Source organism: Macaca thibetana, chromosome 5 (assembly GCF_024542745.1).
Source record: "Macaca thibetana thibetana isolate TM-01 chromosome 5, ASM2454274v1, whole genome shotgun sequence".
Classification (NCBI taxonomy): Eukaryota; Metazoa; Chordata; class Mammalia; order Primates; family Cercopithecidae; genus Macaca; species Macaca thibetana.
Window position 1 is genome coordinate 171,172,279 of NC_065582.1, and position 20,878 is coordinate 171,193,156.

At 42.5% G+C, this 20,878-nt stretch overlaps 1 protein-coding gene across 1 annotated transcript in view; it reads right to left on the reverse strand.

Moving 5' to 3' along the window:
• Window positions 1–20,878, reverse strand: part of BST1 (bone marrow stromal cell antigen 1) — a 32,399-nt gene that overhangs the window by 6,755 nt on the left and 4,766 nt on the right. The window contains exons 2-8 of the mRNA XM_050791663.1: window positions 20,739–20,865; window positions 18,737–18,872; window positions 14,517–14,599; window positions 11,016–11,092; window positions 10,577–10,669; window positions 6,045–6,131; window positions 2,469–2,528 (exon numbers count right to left, since the gene is read on the reverse strand). Of these exons, the coding sequence (XP_050647620.1) occupies window positions 2,469–2,528; window positions 6,045–6,131; window positions 10,577–10,669; window positions 11,016–11,092; window positions 14,517–14,599; window positions 18,737–18,872; window positions 20,739–20,865 (663 nt within the window). The remainder of the gene's footprint in view (window positions 1–2,468; window positions 2,529–6,044; window positions 6,132–10,576; window positions 10,670–11,015; window positions 11,093–14,516; window positions 14,600–18,736; window positions 18,873–20,738; window positions 20,866–20,878) is intronic.

Sequence of the window (20,878 nt, forward strand, 5' to 3'; positions counted from 1 at the left end):
AAGGACCCAGGTTCACAGGCTGTTCTTTATCTCCTGTGAGAGACCCAGGTTCACAGGCTGTTCTTTATCTCCTGTGAGAGACCCAGGTTCACAGGCTGTTCTTTATCTCCTGTGAGAGACCCAGGTTCACAGGCTGTTCTTTATCTCCTGTGAGAGACCCAGGTTCACAGGCTGTTCTTTATCTCCTGTGAGAGACCCAGGTTCACAGGCTGTTCTTTATCTACTGTGAGAGGACTCAGAAACGATGTATGCCAGATTCACAGGGAACGAATAGCATTAGAGCATGAGGAGAGGACTTAAATCCATCACCGAACCCTGGGATGTTGGCTCCTAGAATACATGCTGGAGATGATGGGTCTGTTGTCCTAATTTCCGGCCCAAAGAGCAAGAAATCTGTCAGAGTGAATTTTGACAGTTCTCAGACTCCTTCAGATCCTGGTTCTGCCTGCACTAGCTGGGTGGTCTTGAGTGAGTCCTTCATTAACTTCTCTGAGCCAGAGTTTCTTTGCTTCTGAAGGGAGAATATGAACCTACCCACACCAGATCAAATGAAAGTCTGGCTTCTGTCTAAATGACAGTGGCTTAGAGAAGATAGATGTTTATTTCTCTCTCAGTAACTCTCCAGGGCTGGTAGAGTGACACCATGGTACAGAGGCACCCGGCTTCCTTTTGCTGTGTTGCTCTGCCACGCCCAGTTGAAGACAGCTCACCTCCACATCTTGTGGGCCCATATACCAGCCAGCATAAAAGGAGAAAGGGAATGTATGCCCCTTCCTTTCAAGTGCTAAACCCAGAAATTGCACATGTCACTTGGCCACAGTGGGTAGGGAAGCTAGGATCGTTATTCTTGATAGCCATGAACCCATTTAAAATTCAAGGGTTCTATTACTAAATGAAGAAGGAAGAAGAATTATATGGGGATGACAAGCCAGCTCACCAGGGCATGTGCTTTATCTCTTTCTCTCTTTCTCTTTCTCTATCTTATTTATTTTATTTTATTTTATTTCATTTTATTTTATTTTTTGAGATGGAGTTTCACACTTGTTGCCCAGGCTGGAGTGCACTGGCGCAATCTCGGCTCACTGCAACCTCCACCTACTGGGTTCAAGTGATTCCCCTGCCTCAGCCTCCCAAGTAGCTGGGATTACAGGCATGCACCACCACTCCCGGCTAATGTTTTGTATTTAGTAGAGATGGGGTTTCACCATGTTGGTCAGGCCGGTCTCGAACTCCTGACCTCAGGTGATCCACCTGCCTCAGCCTCCCAAAGTGCTGGGATTACAGGCATGAGCCACCATGCCCAGCCTGACTCTCTTAAACTTACTAGTTATTCAGATAAACATAGTATTTTATGTAGTGCACACAGCAAATGCCTAGCATATAGTTGCTGTGCACTCCGATTAGTTCTCTTCTCTTGTAGATGGACGAATGGATCCTGCAGGCATTGATGGTGCACCCACTATGTGCAACTCTAATGAAAAATACTAAGAGAAACACAAAGAGGAAGGCAGAGTGAGGCAGGCAGATGGTACAGAATGAACGACAGCAGGGCTAGGAAAAGTAAAGCACTGTCATCAGATTGTGCACAAAGTCCTTGGGAGCAAAGAGAAGAGAGTTCCTCAATCCACGTGGAAAATGAGGAAAGTCTCATAGAGGAAAGCACACCTGAGGTGGATTGGCAGGACAAACATGATGTTAGTAAATAGATTTCATAAGAGAATTCAAGTGGAGGGATCAGAAATCTCCCGGCCAACACAAACTGAAATGACAATAATGCGCTATGTTTTACCCCTAAGATTGGCTAAAGTGATATGGTTATAGGTACAGGCACAGATACAGATATGGATGTAGAAAATGCATAGTGTGGAGGAGTGGAGAAGGGGTGCTCCCAGCATAGACTGGTGGTGGCAGTGTATCCTGGCACAGCCTTTCTGAAACATATCAGAATTTTGCAGAACACACCAAAATTTAAAATACACACATTCTTTGACCCAGCAGTTCCATTTCTGGGAATCTATCCTACACAAATACTTGCACAACAGCTTAAAGCATATAATCAAGGATTATATTTCAGTATTGTTTATAATAGCTAAAAAAAACTACTACAACAACATACAAACAAGCCAGCCCATGACTCAGAAGGGATTACATAAAAGGTGGTGTGACCATCCTACAGATTGCTCTACAGCCACTAGCAGACTGGGACAGAAAGTATGAACAAACTTCAAAGGATGGCTGCATTACACCGGCAAGTGAAGAAAGCTCACAGCAGGACGTTATGTGTAGCGTGATTGCTTTTTGTACAAAAACTAAGACAGATACATATAAATAAAAATAATGCCAAACCAGAACCAAATGAGCACACTTACATCTGCGTTTGATAATATGTTCATGTTTGTGAACTGAAAACTTCTGAAAGGAGATGGTTATCTTGGGAAAGAACGACCTGAGTTAAGACATTTACTTACGAATTTAAGGCACAGTCAGGATGAGTGCTGTGGTCCACACACTGTAAGAGCTTCACTGGTCTACAGAAAGAAAATAATATTTAAGGAGTTATTTAAATAACTTTCATCCATGAAACATTTATGGCTTGCATGAAAAGTCCTGGAGATACAGTAGTCTCTGACCTCAAAGAATACACAAACTATTTCCTCTAAAAATATTAGTGGCCCAGCATGGTAGCTTATGCCTGTAATCCCAGCGCTTTGGGAGGTTGAGGCAGGAGGACTGCTTGAGACCAGGAGTTTGAGACCAGCCTGGGCAACATAGCGAGACGCTGGCTCTACAAAAAAAAAAGTCTAAAAATTATCTGGGTGCAGAGGCTCACGCCTATAGTCTCGGCTACTCAGGAGGCTGAGGCGGGAGGCCCAGGAGTTCAAGGCTGCAGTGAACTATGATCGCACCACTGCACTCCAGCCTGGAAAACAGAGTGAGGACCTGTGTCTAGAAAAAATAAAACAAATAAAAATATTAGCCAGCATTTATCAAGCACTTACTATGTACCAAGACATTTGATTATATCTTCTGTGAGGATCATGTCATTTAATCCTCATAACAACCAAATGGAATAGGTGCTTTATCTTCTCCAGTTTACAATTACAAAGCTGACCACAGTAACCTGCCCAAGTTCTCATAGCAGCAAGTTGAAGGGCTGAACTTGAATTATGCAGGCTGACTCCAGGGCCCGAGCTTCTAACCACTTCTATATGCACATATGACATTACAGTACAACCTGATAAGTACTTTGGGCAGAAGGGTGGACTTGAACCACATGGGTGATGGTCAGCGCTCAGGCATCAGAGAGGAACGCTAACTTTCTGTGCACAGTAGAGGGAGAAGATGTGAAGTTCCAAGGCACCAAGGGTGGGGAAGGGAAGCAGCAATGAAGACAGGAGCCAGGTCTTGGTGGCACATGGGGAGTTAGGTAGGAGACAAGCCTAGACAGGATCTCTGTGGCAGGATCACTGCAGGGGACTATGGAAGAACAGGAACGTGGTACTGTTCTCTCTATGGCATGCCATGTCTTCTGTCCTTGACTCAGCTACCTTTCATTAATGTCTACCTGATGCACATATTTTTAATAAGAGTAATTATCTGTCATTGTGTACGTCCAAAAACAGGCATGGAGTTTCACTGAATCTGATTCAACACAGTGCTGGCAGAAACCAACCGGGAGGTAAGGGAGGCTGTGAAAAGATAAGCCCCCTCCAAAATGGGCAAGCACCTCAGGGAGAACCTTCAACTGATGTGGGGCAGAAGGCAGTGCCACCTGAATTGTGAGGGGCAGGAGGTTCTCACATCTGGGTTGGAGTTGGATTTGTCATGTTAACCCTTGTCACTTTCCCATGTTATACCTTTTATTGTATCCTCTCTGCTCCTGACACTAACACAGAAACAACTTATGGGCAGTAAAGAAATGGGAGCTTCCTCGTTTCGTTACTGAGTCAGGCTTGGAAGAGAAGAGCCCTGAGGCCGACTGAGGTGGGGACACCAATGGAGAGGAAGGATATAAGTCCAGACCCAGGGCAGCTGTAAGGGGGAAGGAGACTTGGGCTCTGGCCCGGCTATTACAGCTCAGCCCAATGACATAAAAACAAAGCAAAGCGGTTGTGAATGCAAAAATTTTAGCTACAATTTTCTCCATCATTGAGCTTGTTTTTTTGCTTTGTTTGGTTTGGTATTGAGGGGTTGATGGCAGGGAGTTTGCTTTGTTTTATTTTGAGACCAGGTCTTGCTCTGTCACCTAGGCTAGAGTGTAGTGGCCCCATCATAGCTCACTGTTCCCTTGAACTCCTGGGCTCAAGCAATCCTCCCACCTCAGACTCCCAAGTAGCTGGAACTACGGGTGCATGCCACTGTGCTTGGCTATTGAGCTGTTTTGGAGTAAGAATTGAATTCTTTTGGTTTTTTGAGACGGAGTCTTGTTCTTGTCACCCAGGCTGGAGTGCAATGGTATGATCTCGGCTCACTGCAATCTCCACCTCCTGGGTTCAAGTGATTCTCCTGCCTCAGCCTCCCGAGTAGCTGGATTACAGGCACCCACCACCACGCCCAGCTAATTTTTGTATTTTTAGTAGAGACGGGGTTTCACCATGTTGGCCAGGCTGGCCTCAAATTCCTGACCTCGTTATCCGCCCACCTTGGCCTTCCAAAGTGCTGGGATTACAGGTATGAGCCACCGCGCTCAGCCAAGAATTGAATATTTTTTAAAATTTACTACTGGAGCTTTTATTAAGGAAGGAAGAGCTTGGTAGCATGAGGGAAAGAGCATGCTTTAAGGCCATGCAAAGCTGGGTTCAAAACTCAGCTCTGTCACTGAGTTTAAAGCTTAAAGACAGATAAAACTAATAAATGACATTACAAATCTGGAGAGTGGTTACTATGGGGTTGGTGGCCAAAAGAGGCCAATGGGAGCCTCTGGGGATGCTGGTTACGTTCTGTTTATTAGTCTGAGGGCTGGTTGCAGGTATGCGCTAAATGGGGGAAACTTCATCCACCTGTGTACTCATGTTTTGTATATTTTTCTGTACATAGATTATATTTCCAGAAAAGGACATTTCCCTTGTTTTGTTTTTAAGAGGGGGTGATAAACAACATCTAACTTTTGAGGGCATTGGCAATAATATAAGAGTAAAAGGTACAGGTAACAGAACAGCCTTGAGGGGCTCCTTGTCTTGAGGAGGCATGGAGTGGGAGGGAGTGGTTCACACATTTAGGGTGCTTTGCTCAGCTGGGAGAATGATCCAGTCCATGGGGCTGCTGGGAAGGCAGAAAGTGGCAGAAAAGCAGGATAATCAAGGGTGTTGGGCAACAAGAGAAGACCACTGACGTCATTTCCACCCTGCGACACTCAGAAATGTTCAAGAAAGCCACTCAGCTTTTGCAGTGTTGGATTCCAGCCCCTTGCAGAATCAGCAGGTCCACAGTCTTGGGGGCTGAGGCAGAGAGAGCGAGAGGCAGGGATTTGAGTCCAGAGATGGCTTGCAACTACCTTAGGGCTCGAGCCAAGTTTTTTTTTTTTTTTTTAATTACAAGCAACAAGGCCCATAAATGATATCTGATTATAAGTATATAAAGGGTCTGGCCCATAGGTGCTCACCAAGTGGTAGTTACTATTATTTTCCTATTGGTCTGTGGTCAAGATGTGTCTGTAAATATCTCAAACAAACTCCCACCTTAGCACCTGTCATGCACAAGGATCCCACAGAGATCCAAAGACATAGGAACTTCATTAGTCCCTGTCCTCCCGTGTCTCACTGCACAGTAAGCACAGTGAGGAGAGAACTAGGCATGAGCAAATGAGAAAGTGCTGCTCTGTGTGTCCTTTAAATGCCATGAAGATGGACTCTGGACAGCAGTAGGTGGGGCCCTGGCCAAACCCAGGCCAGAAGGTGCTCCTTGCCTCCACACCAAGAGGCCACCCAGAAGACACCACCCCGTGGCCTTCAGAGCTGAGAACCAGCAATACCTTTTTGGCAGCCCACCTCCTCCAAAATCACACACCGCCTCTACAAGTACACATTGATATATAGGCCACCTACCGGTAATCATTAATACAGCTGTACTGGAACCCCATGTCCTTCAGCCTCTTTTCTAGGACTTTCATGGTGCCTTCCCCGCAGGATTCCCTAAAACATAAAAATACATAATTAAAAAGTAAGCAAATAAGAGGTGGAAGAGGAAGTTGTTTCTGGGATAATCATAATTTCTTTTGACCATGTGCTCCTGGATATTCTACTCCCAGAAAGAAAAGAGGAATGTCTCTGGTTTAAAGAGGGCTGCTTCTGGTAAACCTGCAGGACCCAGGAGATGATGCTCTGAAGACCCCAGAACCGGACCTGAAGCTGGGCAGCCGGGAGCGCTGGGAAAGCCAGGGCCAGTGCATGCACGTGGTGTCAGCCACCTGTGTAGTCTGTCCCCAGACAGTGACACATATCTGCAATGTGCTCCAGGGGCTCGGCACATTGCTACCTGCCAATTTGTTCACCCTACACTACAGTATATTCATTTGAAGTTTTAAGTAACCACCAAAACATACAGATTTAAAAATATTAGAAAATGCAAATAAACAAAAATTTTTTAAAATTACCCCAAATCTCACACCCCTAGAGATAGCTGCTGTTAACATTTTGGTGTATATAGGTCTAGACTTTTAAAATACATTTATTTCTGCAAGATTTTTAAAATACAGCAATGGGTCTCTGCTATCCAATGTGTTTTGTAGTCTGTTTTAGGTCCCGTCTGCACACACACACATACAAACACACACACTTCTCTGCCATTATTTTTAGCTCCAGCATGGTCTCCCTTACATAAACAGACCAACACTCATAGAACCCATCCTCTCTTGTTGAAGACCTAGGTCGATTCTTTTATTTCAATGCCATTTACACTAGAACAAACTTTGTTGGTGTGGAGTCCTAATTAGGAAAACGGAGTCAGGCTGGCAGGAGCAGGGGAAAGCAAAAAGACAAAGCAGATAAGCTATAAGTCTACCTTCTTCATGGTCCAGGGCACATAGGCTTCCTGCACAAATAACTCACAACCTTCCCAAGGCCACCTATCACCAGACGCTCAGCTGATAGAAAAAGGCAAGTTAGCTCACTGCAACCTTGGTGTTATCAGAACTGCACAAGTGCTCTTCAGCACACAGCACAAGCACCATTCTGTAAAATTCCCAGTAAGCCTTTGTCTCCCTGCAGTCAGCTTGTCTCTTGCTGACCTGCCAGTTGCACCCTTGCAACATATTTTCATACTTTCTCTAATAAATCTGTCTTTCTTTACCTACAACTGTCTTGGTAAATTCTTACCTCCCATGCCACCAGCCCAGACAGTCACTGACTGGAACTTCATTTTCATACACATTATTAATTATTTGTTCTGTTGGTATAAATTCCTGAAAGTAGGTTTTCTGGCATCAAAGATTTGAATCCAGTTTAAGGCTTTTATATGAATGGCCAAATTACACCCTGATAAAGTATGAGAGTGGCAATTTCCCACACTCATACCAACAGTGATTGTGTGTGTGTGTGTGTGTGTGTGTATTATTATTATTATACTTTAAGTTCTAGGGTACATGTGCACAACGTGCAGGTTTGTTACGTACGTATACATGTGCCATGTTGCTGTGCTGCACCCATTATATCATCATTTACATTAGGTATATCTCCTAATGCTATCCCTTCCCCCTCCCCCCTCCCCACAATAGGCCCCGGTGTGTGATGTTCCCCTTCCTGTGTCCAAGTCATCTCATTGTTCATTTCCCACCTATGAGTGAGAACATGCGGTGTTTGGTTTTCTGTTCTTGCGATAGTTTGCTGAGAATGATGGTTTCCAGCTGCATCCATGTCCCTACAAAGGACACAAACTCATTCTTTTTTTTTTTTTTTTTTTTTTTTTTTTTGGCTGCATAGTATTCCATGGTGTATATGTGCCACATTTTATTAATCCAGTCTGTCATTGATGGACATTTGGATTGATTCCAAGTCTTTGCTATTGTGAATAGTGCTGCAATAAACATACGTGTGCATGTGTCTTTATGGCAGCATGATTTATAATCCTTTGGGTATATACCCAGTAATGGGATGACTGGGTCAAATGATATTTCTAGTTCTAGATCCTTGAGGGATCGCCACATTGTTTTCCACAATGGTTGAACTAGTTTACAGTCCCACCAACGGTGTAAAAGTGTTCCTATTTCTCCACATCCTCTCCAGCACCTATTGTTTCCTGATTTTTTAATGATTGCCATTCTAACTGGTGTGAGATGGTATCTCATTGTGGATTTGATTTGCATTTCTCTGATGGTGAGTGATGATGAGCATTTTTTCATGTGTTTCCAACAGTGATTCTTACCTGCTTTCAGTAATGGTCACAATCAAGCAGGGAGAATTTACAAATGCAAACAGAGGTAGATACACACCACCACCAACTGTGGTTATTAGGCACGATATATTACAAACAGGACCCTGACTTTACATGAAATGGGATGGTAAACAGCCTCACCACCATAAAATTAATAGAGTGGGAGTGTACAGGGAGGAAATGAGCAACTGGAAATTTTTACAGAAGTGGAATTCCAGGCATTACAGGAATGAAGAAAGCACAGTGTTGAATAACATCATTTTTTAGAACTTTGCCAATACCTGGGACAATGCCTTACTCTGGGCCAGGCTCACTACTTAGAATTTTTTTTTCAGTAAGCAACGACATTTAGGCTGCAGGACACCTGGACACAGAGATAAGTGAATGTGTTATTAAAATAACTATAAAGGCTGGGCATGGTGGTTCACCCCTGTAATCCTAGCACTTTGGGAGGCTGAGGTAGGTGGATCACCTGAGTTCAGCAATTCGAGACCAGCCTGGCCAACATGGTGAAACCTTGCCTCTACTAAAATACAAAAAATCAGCTGGACGTGCTAGTGGACACCTGTAATCCCAGCAGTCAGGAGGTTGAGTCAGGAGAATCACTTGAACTCGGGAGGCTGAGGTTGCACTACACTCCAGCCTGGGCAACAAGAGCGAAATTCTGTCTCAATAAATAAATAAATAAATAAATAAATAAATAAATAACTATAAACTGTTTATTTGAATAAAGGCAGCCCAAACCATGCTAAACACAATCAGGTGTTAGCCATGCTGTGTTTAGCTCTTTGCTTATGAGTTTTATTTTTTAAATAAGTTTTATTTTGTATATTTGAGATGTACAGCATGATGTCATTAGATACATATAGATAGTAAATTGGTTATTATAGCAAAGCAGATTAACCATCTATCATCTCACATAGTTACTTTTTTGTGTGACAAGAGCAGCTAAAATCTACTTAATTAACAATAATAATCCCTAATACATTATAATTTTATTAACTATGGTGCTAATATGTTTTCCCTAAAATGTGAGCCAAGAGTCCTACTTCCTTAGATCATGACCTGCACCTCCACCCTGTGGCTCAAATGTACTACCAGGTGCTCTGACTCCTTTTGTAACCTCTCATACAGCAGAAATGATGGGCTGAGATGACGTTGAATGCCAATCCCCTTATCTCATTAGAGGTAGGTTTTGTGCTTCCTCTGACAGATACAGTAAAATAACAAGCAAGTATAACTTCTAGACAGAGCAACTTCTCACAAAAATTAGACCAACGATATGCATTTTTCATGCAAAAATAAGTATAATTTGTCTTCTGAGAAAGGGAATGCAGATCTTGGTATAATTAAGTAGTTTGCAAATTTATCACGATCTATTGCCCAAGGGACAGGGGAAAAATTACCCCTTATATGGTGAGTCTTAGAGAGTCCTGGGGGCTGACACAGACACAGGGAATTCACTGAGGTTCTCCTAAACACTTTCAATGCGACCTCCACTCCTTGGGGTTAGTAATACCTTCCTCCAGGTAGCACAGAGGGACTGTTCCGAAGGACAAGGCCCCAGCTTGTTTCTGAAGCTCCATCATGGCTGTCCAGCTTTATTTAGGCTGTGGCCTCGTTGGCTTTTCTTTAAACCAAATCAATTTAACTTTTTTGTCTTGAGTTTGTGCCAGCAGTGCCCTTCACTGCTGAGAAGGATGAGTTTAAGTTTGCATTTACATATAAACTCATGTGGCTTCCCAGAAAATGTGGATCATAAAAGTTTTCTTAACCAGTTATTCAAGACCCAGTTGAAGAGCTGGTTGTTCTCTGAGAATGACATCTTAATTATAGAGTCCTTAGGTTAATTCTGAGAACCACTGGTGAGGGCTTTTGAATTTCAAATGACCAGAAGGAGAAAATGACTTAGACCCTCACAAATGCATAAGGAACTCGCCCATCCAAAGCTACCCAAGTCACTCAGAAAGGAACACTGTCTTTGCTGGCTGAGAAGAATATCCCGGATAAAGGAGGTTTTCTCTCTGGGCTCAGGACTGACTAGTGGCATTCCCAGGAAGTCAAGCTTCTGTCTTTCTCTACCAACCCCGTTAGAAACAAGAAGGCTGTCATTTCCCCCAAACTGAAAATGTTAAATCGAACTTGATCATATCATAATCAAGAAAAACAAACTTGTGCAATTATCATCATCAATATCACCATAACTTACACATTGGGTCCCCCAATTTCATGCATAACCCAGATCTCAATTCGTGTAATCTTTTCCTTCTGGAGGTTTGGAATTTCATAATCTGCAAAAAAACTGAGAAACATTTCTTAAAGCCCTAAAGCAATATGATATTTTTTCCATTTCAGTTTTTAGTTAATTTATCATTACTCTTCTTTAAAAAATAAAGGGCTTTTAGAAGTTTTTCTTCTTTAGCTTTTATTTTTAGTTTACTTTTTATTCCAGTATTCATCAGCTGTTAATGGTTTAACTCTATAGACATGGCTCTGATCACCAGGTCATTCATCTGTTTTGCTTTACCTAAATTTACAGAAGCAAGCATGAGATGGGGACTAGGATAATTTTCTTTAGCCTCTGTTTAAAACAATTAAATAAATATTTGGGCATTCTCTGTTGTGTTTGAATGTGCTGGTGTTCTTACCCTTTGATGGGATAGGCTCCTGTTGGCTCTGAACCATTCAGCATGACGTGGATCACCCCAGAACTATCCTTTGAATACTATGAGAAGAACCAAGTATTTTTAGCAAATAAAGACGTGACATTTTTCTGCTATGAAATGAGCATTTTTACAAATCGTCAGTTCTAAATAATGGCAAGGATATGATAAATGTGGCATTTCATATGGCTTAGTAGAAATGCAAATTGGTTTATTTTGGAAAGCAAATTGCCTTGAAATGTCAAAAAACTCATAGACTCAGTAATCCATGTCTGGGAATCTACCCCAAGAAGATAATAGAAAATATGCAGTATCTTATCAGCTATAATAAAGTAGGTTATGCTCCCTTAGCAAAGAACCTCGAAACTGCAGTGACTTTAAAACAACAATGATTTATATCATGCTCACACTACATGTTTATCACAGGCCCACTGGGGTTTTGTTGCACGTGTCCTCATTCTGGGACACATCTGCAAAATCTCTGATTGCCAGGAAAGGGAGGAGACAGTGACAAATCATGGACCACTTCTTAAAGGCTTCCACCCAAAAGTCACACACATCACTCCCGCTTGCAACTGATTGGCCAGTGTAAGTCACATGTAAATAATTTCATGAGGCAGGGAAGTGCAAACGGTGGGCTCAAAAGACAAGCCAGAATTATCTGGCAAACAGCACTAAGGACTACCAGGAGCATTGTGCACAAAGATGTGTGGTGCAGCATTCTTTGTAATACTGAAATATTATAACCAATACCAAATACTTAACAAGGGGATGGTAAGTAAACTGTGATACTTAAGTGTCTGAAATATTAACCAGCCATTAGTAAAAGTCTACAGTATTTGCAATAGCATAGGAAGTGCTTACTTTCAAAGCAAAATGCAACAGTCGTTGGAGGAGCATGAGCTTTACTGTGTTAAAAATACATGGGCCGAAGTCTAGGATTCCCAACGGAGTGACAGGTCTACAGAAATTCCAAAATCTCCACTTCAAAATACTACTGGAGCATGTAATTTCCCTCATAAAATGTTTATAGTAGAATGAAGGAGGTGTAGAGGTGAAATATGTGGCAGTGATGTATAGGTGGCTGGGTTCATTCCCTAGCAAAATGATACTCAATATCAAACAATATACTCCATGTTATCCATGTCTCAGATTGCTTCCAAATAGTGCTAACAGTCATAGTTAAATTCTTAAATGCCAATACCTGGTCACCACTATGCTAAATGGGTTGCCTTTAGGTGGTAGGAATGTGGGTGATTAATTTATATTTTCTGTATGTGTCAATCACTATTATGAGCAGCTATTACACTGACAAAAAGAAAAAAAATATTTTTAAAAAAAATGTGTGCAGAGCCAGGCATGGTGGCTCATGCCTGTAATCTCAGCATTTTGGGAGACTGAGGTGGGCAGATCACCTGAGGTCAGGAGTTTGAGACCAGCCTGGCTAACATGGCAAAAACCTGTCTCAACTAAAAATGCAAAAATTAGCTGGGCGTGGTGACACGCACCTGCAGTCCCAGCTACTCGGGAGGCTGATGTGGGAGAATTGCTTGAACCTGGGAGGTGGAGGTTGCAGTGAGCTGAGAATGTGCCACTGCACTCCAGCCTGGGTGACACAGAGAGACTCTGTCTCAAAAAAAAAAAAAAAAAAAAAAAAAGATAAAAATAAAAATAAAAAGTATGCAGATGCAATGAGGCTGTATAGCGTTGTGGTTGAAAGTCTGATCTCGAGTCAGCCTGCCTGGTTTCAAATCCTAGCTCCCCTACTTGTCAGTTCCATAACCCTAGTCAAGCTTCTTGACCTCTCTGTACCTTACTTTATTATCTGTAAAATAAGGTATTTTATTACGTTATTACCTGATAAAAGTCTCTGCCTCATATAATTGTCATAAAGATGAAAATATTTGGCCAGGCACAGTGGCTCACGCCTTTAATCCCAGCACTTTGGGAGGCTGAGGCGGGCAGATCACGAGGTCAGGAGTTCGAGACCAGCCTGGCCAATATGGTGAAACCCTATCTCTACTAAAAATACAAAAATTAGCTGGGCATGGTGGCACGCGCCTGTAGTTCTAGCTACTCAGGAGACTGAGGCAGAAGAATCACTTGAACCCGGGAGGCGGAGGTTGCAGTGAGCTGAGATCGACAGAGTGAGACTCTGTCTCAAAAAAAAAAAGATGAAAATATTTAAAATAATAACTGCTAACATTTATTGAATACTTATCTGCTAAGGTTCAAATCCGCTTCTCATCACTATACCACACTAATTCTCCTCATGCTTCGACTACACAGCAAATGCCAAGGGCTCAAAAAATGTGGGCACTAGTATTAGATTTCCATTATAGAATTGGAGGAAGTATAAGGTGGTGGTTTGCAGCACACACTTGAAAGTCTGGCAGACCCACTGGGTAAAATAAATGGTTCCTTTACATGTAATGCTGACATCTCCCCTGAGTTACTGTTTGATCCCACTTTCAGATGAGGACATCTCTGTAGCCTCCCAGTTCTCAATGAAGGGCTCTGGCAGCTGCTGCCAACTGACTGAAGTCTGTGCTCAAGATGAAACCTACAGGTAGTGGGAGCAAATGGTGCTCTCTTGGGGTAGGCAGCAGAGCACAGTAATAAACAGAATATGTTTTATCTGGGAGGGATCCTCTGCTTAGCTCCAAACTGCAGCCACCATGGAGGATTTGGCCAAGGTCCTTCTCACCCTGACTAACAATCTACCTAGTGGACACCTGAGGATCTAGGGTAGAAGATGAGACCAAAAAAGACATGGATAGTCCTGAAATGGGGTTGACGGTGGTGGGCGGAAGTGCCCTGACATCCACCTGGTCAACCTAGCTAATGTTTAATAGTCAACAGCTCTTTGCCAGGCACTGAACTAAGAACTTAACCCTCTTTATTTGTAATCTTTATTCTGATTCTCATGACAGAGAATTCTGTAGTCACTGGCATGCTATAGCTACTGATAGCTGTCATCAGTTCTGGTGACATCATTCTCTGGGAAACAGACCTACCTTCAGGGGACCATTTCTGTGTCTCCAGCTTATCCTCCATCTCCTATCAGTTCCTCTCCCGTTAATATTAGTCTTGTGAACATTTCTGATCCCCACAACTTGATCTCAGGTGTACTAGGGTCTTCCATAAAGCAGGAGTTGCCCCATTTTATGTAGCAATCGAAATCATTGCTTTGAAATACTAATGATAACCATGACATAATGGAAATAATAATGACTAATTAAAAGCCTCATGCATAGTGAACATTTATGGAATGTTTTCTCTGTGCCAGGCACTGCATTAAGCATTTTATTTCCTTAAATTCTCACAACTTTATATAGCAAACAGCATGAATCATGATGTGGTAAAAGTGGAAAGTGAGGCTCAGAGAAGTTGATTGATGACCTGGGGCCCAGACTCTGAATCACTGTGTTCCATCTCTATGGGTCCCACACACGCTCAACCACTCAGATATCATCCCAGCATTACCTGGATGGATGCCCTTTTCCAAAAGGAATCCACAGGATTATTTTCACAGTCTTCTGATGTAGGGCAGGATTGGTAATCGAGTCCTAAGGGGTAAGTAGACAAACACATTTTATTCCAAAGATTATCTATCTCAGAGAAGAATTAACTTACAATATATCCCAGTTCCATGACGCGTACTTAGCCTCCATTCTGTACAATGTGTACAAGTTTAACATCCACAGTTCTTCCCACTTGATCCACAAGGAGCCTGGTGAGGGACCACCTTGTCCATGATACTAAAGACGTTGGTCATTTTTCTCACCACAAATGTGAGGAAGGCAGAGAACTAAATAGCTGGCTAGTGAGTGAGCCTAGCTGACCACTGAGCCTCAGCATATTAGCTGGGTTATTTCTCTCCTGGAGCACTAGTAATGTTTAAAAACCCACAAACAGCAACAAAAACCCTTTGCTTTATTGGGAGAAGTGCTGTCTCCAAAAATTAAATCGTTAGCCATTATCTTAGTAGTAAATGCAAGGAAAAAAAAGGATTAAGAGCGATAATGCTTAGCCAGAGAACAGAAATTTTATACAATTGAAAAATATACAAAATGTCAAAATATATTACATTTAAAAATGTTTAAGGACAGATTAAAGACCCCAGCAGATCAATGGGATGTGGAACATGCTTACCATATACTCTATAAAGAAAAAAAATTTCTGATTTACAAGTTGACCTCATATTCCTAGCAAGAACTGCTATTAATGGCATTATTCATAATAGCCAAGATACAGAATCAATCTGTGTCCATCAACTGATTAATAGATAAGAAAATAGACCGAGCACAGTGGCTCATGCCTGTAATCTCAGCATTTTAGGAAGCCGAGGTGGGTGGATTACCTGAGGTCAGGAGTTCAAGACCAGACTGGCCAACATGGTGAAACCCCATCTCTACTAAAAATACAAAAAGTAACTGGGTGTGGTGGCATGCACCTGTAGTCCCAGCTACTCAGGAGGCTGAGGCAGGAGAATTGCTTGAACCTGGGGGGCGGAGGCTGCAGTGAGCTGAGATCGTGCCACTGTACTCTGGCCTGGGCGACAGACAGAGACTCCATTAAAAAAAAAGAAAATATGGCATATATACATAACGGAATACTATTGAGCCATTTGCAACAACATGGATGAACCTGGAGGACATTATGTCAAGTGAAATAAGCCAGGTACAGGAAAACAAATATTGCATGATCTCACTTTAAAGTGGAATCTTCAAAAGCAGATGTCATAGAAGTTGGGGGTAGAATAGTGGCTACCAGAGGCTGGGAAGGGGAATGGATAAGGGAGATGGGAAGAGGCTGGTCAACAATGTTACAGTTACATAGGAGGAATAAGCGCTGGGGCTGTAATGCACAATAGAGTGGCTATAGCTAACAATAGTGTATGCATATTTCAAAATAACTAGTAGAGAGGATTTTGAATGTCTCACCACAAAGAAATAGTAAATGTTTAAGATGATGGATATGCTAATTACCCTGATTTGATTATTACACAATGTATATATGTATCAAAACATCACATTGTATGCCATAAATATATACAATTTTCATCTGTCAATCAAAAATAAAATAAAAATAAAAATTTGAAAAAAGAACCAAGGCCAGGTACAGTGGCTCATGCCTGTAATCCCAGTGCTTTGGGAGGCTGAGGCACGAGGATTATTTGAAGTCAGGAGTTCAAGACCAGCCTGGGCAACATGACAAGACCATATGTCTACAAAAATAATTTTAAAAACAGCCTAGTGTGGTGGTGTGTGCCTGTAGTCTAGCTACTTAAGAGGCTGAGGCAAGAGGATCCCTTGAGCACAGGAGTTCAAGGCTGCAATGAGCTAGGATCACACCACTGCATTCCAGCCTGGGCGGCAGAGTGAGACCCTGTCTCAAAAAATAACACTGATTTTAAAATAAAAATAAATAAAATAAAAAAGAGCTGCTGTCAATGGTTTGGGTTTGCTATTTTCTTGACTTTTTTCTGTGTGTATATTTTCATAGATGTATTGTGTATATGTGTTTCTATTTGAATAGCCTCATACCTATCACAGGGTTATGTAAGTTTATTTTTCGCTTAAAAATATGCCTCTTTCTGGGTCAATAAATAAAAAACCTCATCACCATTGCTACTGGCCCCACAGGATTCCATGACATACACATACAGTTATTTGGCTGACCTGAACTGCTGGAGTTCGCTTCTTTCTGACACAAAGAGCCCTGATAGGAGGGCATAGATAGAAAAGGGCAGCGAAGTGAGGAAGAAATAACTGGTGGTTTTCTGGAATGCTCTTCCTTTCTTTATGTGTTTTTCATCACATTCCTCCCCTCCTTCTCCCCACCCTTTGCAGCATCATCAAACAAAGACTTCCTGGAAATTCTCCATTGAAAGATTGGCTGTGTCCATTTGACCTGGAACCTGCAATGCTGCCCATCTCACTCACAGTGAAAAGCAGAGGCCTCACAACATCCTGTGCCACCAGGCCCTCCTTTATTCCTCCAGCCTCATAGCTTGCACTTTCCTCTTTGCCCACTGTCCTCTTTGCTGTTAAATATGTCACACACGCTCCCACCTCAGGGTCTCTGCAATTGCTGTTCTCCCGTCAGAAAATGTTCTTTCTCATCTCGTTGTTCAAATATCAGCCTCTCAGTGAGGTTTTCCTTAGGCATCTAGGTAAAAATGCAACACTTTCCTCTCCCCAGCCCTCCACTCTCAACCTTTTTTGTCCTTATTACCTGTTTTATTTTTCTCCATAGTCCTTATAATCTTAAGACAGACTATATATTTCACTTGCCTGTTTATTGTTTTTTCTGCCCTCCTATAATGTAAGCATGGGGTATTAATTTACTCTTTCATTCTCTGCTGTGTTCCTACTGTCTAGAAGATGAGGGTCAAGCACATAGTAGACACTATAAATTTTAGTTTGGTGGACAAATGGAGCAGAAATAAACAGAACTGATATTAGGTTAACTCTTTTTTTTCGTTTTTGTGCCGAGTCTCACTCTGCTGTCCAGGTTAGAGTGCAGTGGTGTGATCTCACCTCAGTGCAACTTCCATCTCCAGGGTTCGAGGGTTTCTCCTGCCTCAGCCTCCTGAGTAGCTGTGATTACAGGCATGCACCACCACACTTGGCTAATTTTTTTGTATTTTTAGTAGAGATGGGGTTTCTTCATGTTGGCCAGGCTGATCTCGAACTCGTGACCTCAAATGATCCACTCACCTTGGGCTCCCAAAGTGCTGGGATTACAGGCGTGAGCCACCATGCCCGGCCTGATATTAAGTTAACTTTTGAAGTGACTCTGATACCCAGGAAGGATCTCCAGTCTTCATGATGGGAACACTCCCTCACCTCCTTTCCTTGCTAGCCTCCCTCCTGAAGCTTCCCTGATGCCCTGGTGAGGCTGGTGTCTCACTCTGCTACTCCTCAGAACACCATTTTTTCCTGCATTATATCACTCGAGCTAATGCCCCCCATGAGACTATAAGCTCCCCGAAGATAGGGACTGCTGTTGTCTCCAGCTCCTAGCACCACAGTTGGATGAATGAGGAGAGTTTGCAGAGCATTCAGGCCAGCTCTTGTGACTCTAACTTTCCTTGTAACTTGGATCTCGAAATATCTGCCGGCGGCCTGGAGTGGTGTTAAAGAGCACAGGCTTCAGAATCCATCAGGACAGGGCTGAGACCCAGCCTTACCACTTCCAGTCATTTAACCTCTCTAAGCCTCAGCTTCCCCCTCTGGACAAGTGAGGATAGTAAGGCAGAGTTGTGCAAGCTTGAGAAAATGGGCTGTGGAGTCAGACTGTCTGCTGCTTACTAGCTATGCCCCCCGAGCAGTTTTCTTAATCTTGCTGTGCCTCAGTTTCCTCATTTATCAAAATGGGGATTATGATAGGATCCCATGAGGCTGTTGTGGGCATTAAATGAGTGTATATATATATATATACACACACACACACACAGACTCATTTATATGTATATATGTGTGTATACACACACACACACACACACAAAGTGCTTAGACTGGCACCCGCAAAAGATAAGTATTCTCCAGTATTGTTATTATTAACTATTCTTGTCACTTATTTCAGAGGACTTGGAGAGGATCAAGTGAAATAAATGCATATGAAAGCATTTAGCACAAATGGTAATGCATAGTAAATAGGAGCTCTTAAGTCTCCTGTGATTTGTGCAGGAGTCTTACCAGAGGCATCTTTCTGTCGACACCAGCTCAAGAAATCTGCAACCCTGCCATACAGAACATCACTCAGGGGCATAAAACGACGGGTGTTTCCTGCAAAGCTGTTAACAAGGAGGTGGCTATTTTCCCAGAACAGGGACTAAGGAAAGACAAACAAAACATCAAAATACAACACAAAATCAGACTCTTCAGGCACAGCATTATCAAGGCAGGTCGGGCAATCCAGTTCTCATTCAACTCTGACCTGCTGCACAACAACTGAACATTCTTATTCGTTGTCTTTATTTATTCATTCAAAGACTGCTAGCATCTCTCCTCCCTTTATTCCCAGGGTATCGTGCAAATGTTAATGGAATATTTTCTCACTAGTACTAAATATACACGCATGTGGTAAGATTCCCTACATTAAGAATGATCAAGGGACCTGGGCTGGAATCCTGGCTCTGTCATGTATTAGATATGTAATCTTGACCAAGGCATGCAATCTCCCTGTTTCTCAGTTTCTACTTCTGGAAAATGCTGAGCATGAGCCCTTTATCTTCTTCCACAGCTGTGGCCAGGATAATATGAAGCCACAGAAAGCACTTCCTAAAGTGTCAAGTGCCTCAAAAACACATTGCTTTCATATTATACTTCATAGTTTCCACTATAGTGTTTTCATATAACAATAACCCAAATGCCCCAGTCACTATTTCATCTGATCCTCAGTAGTCCAATCAGTTTATATTTAGACTAGAAGGTCCCCAAGGGTGGGGGCTGTTTTTCACTGTTACAGCCTTAACCCTTAGCATCAATGACTGGGCAAACAAATAGCCCAGGAAGTATTTACTGAGTTCAACTAGCACCGAATCTCTGAAAGAGAAGGTAAAAAAGTTGGCTTCTGCGCTTTTAGTGACAGGAAGACAGCGAGGTTCAAAGAACAGCATATACTCAAAATCATGTTTTCAGTCTCTTCTATCTTTGAACCTCACAGTTCCACTTACTTGCCTTTACAAATAACACACAGTGGAAAAAAAATCAGGTTAAGAATGTTTATGTCACAGAAACAAAAATGGTGTCTAGCATTCTTTAAACTTGAGGTATTTTTTTAAGCAAGGGTTTTATGGAAATTTTCTCATTTATTTTCACTTTATTAGACCTTAGAGTGTAGACAGAATATAGATATGTGGTTTTCTTAAATCAACTGGTACTGAATAAATATAATCTTAAGACCCATTAAATGGAGAGACTGGTCTCCCAGAAGGATACTGAGATTGAGAGTTTTCTGAATTACTCAAGGTTCAGGCCATTGGGCCAGTTAGGATGAAGGTTATTTAGAATTGACCAGATGTGGAGGCCCAGTGTGACAGGTACGGCCATGTCCTTATGTCCCTGTGCTGATTCTCACACTGACTTGCAAACTTAGGAAATTTTCTTCTGCCCACAACCAGCTGGAGATCTAGAACCACTGTTGGAAACTGATATGGTTTGGATTTATGTCTCTTGTCAAATTGTAATCCCCTATGTTAGAGGTGGGGCCTGGTGCAACGTGATTGGATTATGGGGGTGGATTTCCCCCATTGCTGCTGTTCTCCTGGTGGAGTTCTCAGAAGATCCAGTTATTTACAAGCCTGTGGCACCTCCCTCTGCCCTTGGTCCTGCTCGTGCCATGTAAGACACCTGCTCCCACTTTGCCTTCCACTGGAGTAAAAGCTCCCAGAGGCCTCCCAGAAGTAGATGTTGCCATTCTTCCTGTACAGCCTGTGGAACTGTGAAACCAATTAAACCTCTTTTCTTTATAAATTACCCAGTCTCAGGCATTTCTTTATAGCAATGTGACAACGGACTAATACAGAAACAAAGCTAGCTTCCCACAGAGAGCTCAGCACACACATTATGTGTGCTGCTTGATGTTTCTGTGACATTGCAGGATGCAGGGGACAGCTAATCTCACACCTGGCCCATGCACCATCCACTTCTGTAGAGACAGAGAACAAAGTTTTACCCAAGACGGTTGTAGCATTACCTTATCTCTGGGAATAGAGTGCCTGGACAAGTTAATAAAAAGGTCATAGTCCAAGGGAAGCACGGAGCAGGGATCCTTGTCCAGCGCCACTTTAAAGGCTTCCCAGATGGCTGTGCAGTTCTTGTTCCTGTGCAAAAGTA